General features: G+C 42.0%; 1 protein-coding gene across 1 annotated transcript in view; it reads right to left on the reverse strand.

The window, feature by feature from the left end:
* Positions 1-4,711, reverse strand: part of LOC310876930 (organic cation transporter protein) — a gene marked incomplete at both ends in the record, with an annotated part of 37,032 nt that extends 32,321 nt beyond the window's left edge. Inside the window, 5 exon segments of the mRNA XM_083790579.1 lie at positions 651-819; positions 1,491-1,645; positions 3,273-3,376; positions 4,357-4,687; positions 4,689-4,711. Coding sequence (XP_083646705.1) covers positions 651-819; positions 1,491-1,645; positions 3,273-3,376; positions 4,357-4,687; positions 4,689-4,711 — 782 coding nt within the window.
* Between the last annotated feature and the right edge of the window lie 3,569 nt (positions 4,712-8,280).

Consider the following 8,280-nt stretch of genomic DNA (forward strand, 5'->3'; position numbering starts at 1 on the left):
ATCCATCAACTGTCAAATCTTCCATTACATTTTGCTATCTCTCATTTTGCGTTCAGTCTCATGTCACAGCGTTCAGTCTCATGTCACAGCGTTCAGTCTCATGTCACAGCGTTCAGTCTCATGTCACAGCGTTCAGTCTCATGTCACAGCGTTCAGTCTCGTGTCACAGCGTTCAGTCTCATGTCACAGCGTTCAGTCTCATGTCACAGCGTTCAGTCTCATGTCACAGCGTTCAGTCTCGTGTCACAGCGTTCAGTCTCATGTCACAGGCGTTCAGTCTCATGTCACAGCGTTCAGTCTCATGTCACAGCGTTCAGTCTCATGTCACAGCGTTCAGTCTCGTGTCACAGCGTTCAGTCTCATGTAAACAGCGTTCAGTCTCATGTCACAGCGTTCAGTCTCATGTCACAGCGTTCAGTCTCATGTCACAGCGTTCAGTCTCATGTCACAGCGTTCAGTCTCATGTCACAGCGTTCAGTCTCATGTCACAGTGTTCAGTCTCATGTCACAGCGTTCAGTCTCATGTCACAGCGTTCAGTCTCATGTCACAGCGTTCAGTCTCATGTCACAGGCGTTCAGTCTCATGTCACAGGCGTTCAGTCTCATGTCACAGGCGTTCAGTCTCATGTCACAAGCGAGTCGCGACTCACCAGAAGTAGCAAACGAAGATGAAGCCTGGTGCTGAGATGGCCAGCTGGAGTTTGCGCCAGTCTCTGATGAGATATGCCACTCCTGCCAGCATGATGTAGCTAAAACCAAAGAAGAAGTCCGTAATGACGGCAGCCAGCATCCGCTGCTTAGATCCTGTCCACTCAGTGCCTTCACATGAGGTCGACCACACAGGGACGCATGAATTTGTATTGCTTGTGTATAAATATATCAAGAAACTAGAACTGTAGATGTACAAGTACTTCATTGGTTAAAGCAAACATTAGTTCATCAAGTTTAAAGGGACACTTCACCCTTTTTGCAAGAAATGTTAATGACGGGTGTCTTTATGTGTGTAATACGTGGTTTTAGATTTTAGCAGTGAGCCCAGTGTCTCTGATGTCATCGGCACTGGACTGGACTAACTTACTTCCTGGACTACAAGTTGTAAGATAGCCCTCCCCCTATCCACAAGGAGGAGCAGTGCACCAAAGCATTATGGAAATTGTAGCAGTGGGACACTGGACTCACTGCTAAAATCAAAAATATCTAAAACCACATATTACACACATAAAGACCCCCAGGAAAGTGTTGTAAATCTTCTAAATGTCATTAACATATTTATTTATTTTTGCAAAAAAGGGTGACGTTTCCCTTTAAGCGATCAAGCAGGTTCTTGCACAAAACTATATTTCTATTTCTGGGAATCCTGTAGAAGCATTTGTGTTTTTGGGTAGCATAAACTGAATATACAGTATAGAAATTAAGACTTTAAAATAATACCAAAAGTATATGATTAATATACGGTATTTCCATTTGATATAGGTTTTAGTTGGACTGACCTAATACAAATACATTCATGATGACACCAGAGATGGACATTCCAACCACAAAGCGTAGCAATATGTAGATGTAGTAGTTGGGGGCGAAAGCAGCACCAACCCTGAAAACTGCCTGTATGGTCAGACTGAAGAGGATAATGGGCCTGCGTCCATACCTGCAACAGGAGGAAAAAAAGAACAACTGCATTTATGTGATTGGTTAGTTAAATATATGTCATATTTGGCGTACATTTGATCTAATTTCTCCTTTCATTGTAGATGGCAAATATGAGACGTGCGGGGACAAGATGAAGTAAATGTTCCCTTCATTGTCAATGGCATTTAATATTTCGGACATTTGACCTAATTTCTCCTTTCATTGTCGATGGAAAATATGAGTGTGGGGACAAGATGACGTAAATTCTGCCTTCATTGTCAATGGCATTTCATGTGCTGCGGACATTTTGTGGGGACAAAAGCTGCATATAGGAGGGGCTAGCACCCCTCAAAAAAATCACCTGTGTGAAGTGAGGGACACTAATAAAGTCTAACTCATGTTGATTAGGTGATGTAATGGTGATGTAAAACAAACGGTGCAAACACAAACATTAAACGCCATTGACAATAAAGAGACAATATGATGTAAATGACACCTACATTTTCCCTTCATTGTCAATGCTTTAAAAAAAACAAATATTGAACTAAAGACAAACATTAAACCTGTGTATAGGAGGGGCTAGCGCCCCTCAAAATCAGGGGGGCAGTCAGCCAGATATTTCGTGAAGCCTCATTTGAAATCGGTAGTTCATATAATGGCCTGTTGGACTGCTGGACTGGACCGAAAAAGCCCCATAGCTCCATAGAGGCCCATGTATTTTGGCCCAACTTCACCTAGACTGTATTACCTTAATAAACATGGTCATGAATACTTTCTTCTTCCAGTCACTAGTTTAAAGTCTCATTTCTAATGTCATAATATTCTTTTTGGAAAATTATGGTCCCATTAATTCCCCTCCCACTCAAGAGTCTTCTCCTCCCACTCGAGTCAAAATAAAAACCAACGGAGAAAAAGGGGGGAAGTCCCGCCTCGTTGTCTGGGCAGCCAATGACCAGCTGGTACAAAACGGAGCCAGCCAATGGCCAGCTGGTACCAAACGGATCTAGAAAGATGGCGACTTACATCAGGAATTAGCATATCATTACAGGCTTCATTTTACGTTCATGTTAGACCCGGGGAACGCTTTGTCCATATTTTTTACAGTCTATGCTCAAAATAGGCAGATCAACAAGCACATGCTCTATATGTGTTATTTTTTAGCCTCTCCTATATACAGGGTTAATGTTTGTTTTTAGTTCAATGTTTGTTTTAAAAACGCCATTGACAATGAAAGGAAAATGTACATCATCTTGTCCCTAACACAAACATTAAATGCCATTAACAATAAAGAGAATGTAATGTTTGTTTTGTCACCATTTGTTTACATCACCATTACATCACCTAATCATAGCAACATGAGTTAGACTTTAATATTAGCGCCCCTCACGTCACACAGGTGTGATTTGAGTGTAAAAACTACTGATTTAGAAGGCATTTTTAGAATGGGCCTCAGGGCCCTCAGTTAGCTACCACCTTGACCATAGGGTTCCTGGACAGAAGCGATGCCACTAACCTTGATTGATAAAGTTATGAATATTACTGTTATGTATGTATGTATGTATGTCTTGTCTTTGTCATTGTCATAAAATGTAAAAATCAATAAAAAAATATTATTGAAAAAAAAGAATGGGTTAAGACAAACTTACGTGTCAGCTAAGGCACCAAAGGCAACAGCTCCAACAAGCAGACCAAACATGTAGATGGAGGAACCGATGTGATTCAATCTGGCTTCATCACACACCAGGTCCCACTGTCAGGAACAGAGGAAAGAATGTGAATGTGAATCTTTTACTACACAAACACTTTTCTAAGACACATAGGCCCCTTTTCAACCGGTTGGGAACCGGTTCAGTTCTTTTTGGTTCCTAGTCCATGAGCCAGAGCTCCAAAATTCAAACGTTAATTATGAATTGAGTGTGTAAAACGATACCTATATTAAATTGTTATCACCATGAAACTTCCCCAGTTGATTACTTACACAAAGACAATGATGTATTGTATTACAAATTAAATATGGGTTAGGCATTAGATAGGAAAATATGCAAAATAATTAAAATATGAAAAAGCTACTACTGTGGAAGGGTTATCATATATGAATTTACTTATATTGATCCTATACACAATTTAATATAGGTATGGTTTTGCCCACTCAATTCATAATTAACGTTCCAATTTTGGAGCTCTGGCTCATATGGACTAAAAACTGGTTCTGAACTGAACTGGTTCCCAGCATGGTGGAAAAGGGCTCATAGACACATGTCCATGTCATTTCTTTGTCAATATTCACATTGGGTAAATACAATGCACAAGCCATGGCACAAGACAATGTCTTGATTAAAACGTTTGATGTCGTGGTTACCCACATCAGCAGCAATGATACCAAATGGCGCTTTGGTAACTATCAATATCATCAGCAATGTCAGAGAGGCCTATAGTTATCTGTCCGTTAAGTCTCCAAGGAGGAGTCCAAAGAGGAAGGGTTCATAAATCAACTGCTCTGCTCTGCCGTAGGTCCACATGTCATGGCTGAGACTCAGAGGAACAGTTGTGAGGTTGTGTGGAGAGGCCGCACTGCAGGACCCTCAGCTCTCCCACCAGCCTCGGCACGTCTCTAATATCACATCACAGGGCTACACTCTGCATTCCTACATCCAAACTCTCGTTAGGTTTACTTTAAAGTTTAAACATAAACACCTACAGTTTTCAAGTCTCTGCCATGGTGCTACTCACCTCCGTCACCACAGTGCTGTAATAGGTCTCCTGGCTATACTCCCAGCCTCCTTGGCAACTCCCAGGGTGACTGCTATGGTTAACAGCCAGAGCAGCACTATGGTTGAACTTGGCCATGCAGGACAGCTCTGGTCGGCCATCTGGGGACAACAGGAGGCTGAAGTTGTAGCCTGAGGGGGTTGGAGAGTCGTCTGAGGGCCACGCAGAGCGGCACAAGTGAGGAGGGATGGCTCCGGTGAAGACTGACACCAGCATGTGGAACGCCAGGAAGACCTGAGGTAGGCTAATCCACACGTACAAGATCTTCTGAAACTTCCCAAATCCCCCGATGAGAGAGGATTTCATCAAAATTCATTTCTCGAGATATTTAGAGAAGGATCCTTCTAAATAAAAATACTGGTGGTCTGCCGTACAGTGATCCTAAAAATGACCTCTTGGTCGAGGGCAGCTAAACCGAGCTCAGTGTCTTAACCGGATCCATATGATAAATAGTTTTCAAGTCTTTGCATTCAGATGCAGAAAGTTACACCTGTAGAGCAGGCGGCAGCTAGCTACATGCTGACACTGGTGGTTTCACAGTGATATAAGCATGCCCTGATGTGACCCAGAGGCAGGAGGGGGGACGAGAGTCTGTGTTGATGCTTGATTTAGTCCATCCCTTTCTCTCCCACCCCCATATAAACCCAACCCCTCAACTCAGAGTTGGAGATCCAAGCAATTTAATGGTTTGAAATGTCATCAACTTCATGGATATTGATGTGGTTTTTTTATTTAACCGTTACATATGTAACCAGGATATGCACATTGAGATTAACCATCTCTTTTGCGAGGACCAACCAAGATAGGCAGCATAGCAGTGCAAACACACCTGTATACAGGGCATGACAATAAACCATAAACATAACTAGAACTGCACTCTGTCGAGTGCATACTTGCTTGTTGCACACTAGTAGGCCATAAATGGCCAACTAGTATTTTCGACCGCTGTAAACTGTGGAATCTCAGTATCTCTGTGAAGGAACGTTTGAAATGTCTAATTATTAGGTGTAACTATTTGCTACCTATCTACTTTATGCATGTAAACACCTAGTATTATTAAGTATGGTTCAAGTTTCTATCTATATAAGAAATACACTTTTATCAATTTAGAAATATTCTAGATCCCTTTTTAGTTTTTCAAAGAAAAATAAATCATTGATATGTGATGGAAAAAAAAGGTATATAAACTGAATTAAAATATGTTATACAGTATAATTATTTTATTATTTATTGTAAATTGTCAATTGTTTTAAATGTATTTCATCTTGGACTATAGTGATATTAATACTAAATCATGATCAGAGTAATATGTGTCTCTAACTTCAATTTCTGTAATAATACTTGTAAGTTGATTAGCGGTATACTGTGGTTACTTTGCGCCAAAAACCGTGACAGCCAACCCGCCATTTGATGCGTATGCAAATAAAACAGCAGATTTGTGCCTGGTTTGCTGGGACCAGATTACATAAATGACCATATTTCTTACGTCATCATTGAGAGCTAGTCATACATATACACACCACGTACTCTGGTCCCAGCAGATCAGGCACAATTTGCTATTTTATTTGACTGATTATGTATATAGTATACGTATGACTAGCTCTAAATGATGACGTAAGACATATGGTCATTTATGTGATCTGGTCCCAGCAAAACAGGCACAGATTTGCTGTTTTTTTTGCATACACATCAAATGGCGGGTTGGCTGTCACGGTGAACGAAGACCGGGCGATATTATTACTTGCGCGCTCTGCTTGCGCAAGTAAATACAAAACAGGCAGTATGCTTGTCAAAAATCACACCCGTGTGAAGTGAGGGGCGCTAATATATTAAAGTCTAAGTCTCATGTTGATTAGGTGATGTAATGGTGATGTAAAACAAACAAACGTTATTAACAATAAAGACAAAGACAATATGACGTAAATGACACATGATGACGTACATTTTCCCTTCACTGTCAATGCGTTTACAAAACAAACATCGAACTAAAGACAAACATTAAACCTGTGTATAAGAGGGGCTGGCGCCCCTCAAAAACACAGAACAGAAGTTTACCATGAATTCCATTATGATAACATCAGGGATCTATATTATATGGGCATAAAAGGGACAAGGAAAGACAGATACAGTATAGAGAGCTCCATATATGGGCACAAAAAGGACACAGACGGTTAAAACGGAGTCTATGGCAACGGATAGAACGGGTATTGCATTCTAGGGTGGGGTATGCATTCTAGGGTGGGGTATGCATTCTAGGGTGGGGTATGCATTCTAGGGTGGGGTATGCATTCTAGGGTGGGGTATGCATTCTAGGGTGGGGTATGCATTCTAGGGTGGGGTATGCATTCCCGATTAAAAGTTAGAAGTGAGACCAATTCTGCAAGAGAAACGCAACCAAGGGCAGAGAGAGAGAGAGAGTGAGAGAGAGAGAGAGAGAGAGAGAGAGAGAGAGGTGAGACACGCGAGGCAAGACACCCAGAGCCAGATTCGAAGAGTTCTTGCAACACACAAGCATGTTGTCATGTGGCAACGAGTGGAGCCACCAGGCATCCCACAATCTGCAAATGGGCTATAATACTCTATGGCTATAGAGCGTCGCAGTCCCTCCCCCTTTCAGAACAACGAGTGGCCCAGGAAATGAATCCCAATGCATTTTTCCCATAGGCATTTCTTATTTTTTTTATTTAAAGACCTTTTAAGCGTCGTACGAAGCCAACTCCTGTCGTGACAAATCATGACAACAAACACAATTTGTTTTTAATTATTTGTTTGGTCCAAAATATTGTGTGCACATACACCAAAAGCTGGGGAGGGAGGACTAACCATTTTTACTACAACATGCTTTATGCATTCAATGTCAAACCACAGGTTTCTGGGACTGTTCCAGAGGTGAGGGGAGTACAACAAACCATGTGCAACCCAGATTCGGCACAAACAAGGGACTAAATTATTTTCGCTCCTATGCCACCAAAATGTGGAACGCTCTACCAACAGTCATTAAGACATGCGAATCCCTTGACTCCTTCAAAACTGCTCTCAAAGGGCACCTACGGACGGCTGCAATTCGAAACTGGCCCCCGTAAAATCTGAATGTACCGGGACTAAATTCACTAATGACATCTACAAGTTGCACACCACCACAATGGTCTTATCCCTAGAGGAACTCCACCACCTGCTTCATGGTGTCACTGCCACCATCATGGACAGTCAGCTCTCGTTCAAAACACACATCACTGCTGTCACTCGATCCTGTAGGTTTACACTCTACAACGAATTAGACCGTTCCTGGCTCCTAATCCAGACAACATTTGACTAATCTTGTCAAAACTTGACTATTGTAACTCCCTCCTTACTGGCCTACCGGCATGTGCACTTACATAAGCCTCTCCAACTGATCCAAAATGCCGCAGCTCGCTTGGTCTTAAACCAGACAAAATTCTCCCCCATATCTTGCAAGTATGATCGAACCCCACAAAGTTTGTAATACAAACCCTCCCGCGCACTCAGATCAGCCAATGCAGGGAAGCTGGAAGTACCCTCACAAAAAACGCCGGGGCAACACTCCACACGTCCAAAGCAATCGCCCCTTCTGGCTCCAAAACTATGGAATGCACTTCCCATTAAAATCAGAACTGCAGCGTCACTCCCAATCTTCCGCCGTAGTCCGAAAACCCACCACTTCAGACTCCATCATGGCCCGTAGCACTTGCCCTAGCCACGACGACCTTACAGGCATATGCAAAGATAGCACTTAATGTAGACTTAGATAGCATTTTATGTATACAGCACTAGAATAGCATTTTATGTAGACATAGCACTTTAAAGTATATACTGTAGATATATATAGAGTGTGCAGTCCCTTCCTTGGAAGGTTTTTCTCTTTTT

Source organism: Protomyctophum parallelum (genome assembly GCF_964188405.1).
Source record: "Protomyctophum parallelum genome assembly, chromosome: 19".
Taxonomy (NCBI): Eukaryota; Metazoa; Chordata; class Actinopteri; order Myctophiformes; family Myctophidae; genus Protomyctophum; species Protomyctophum parallelum.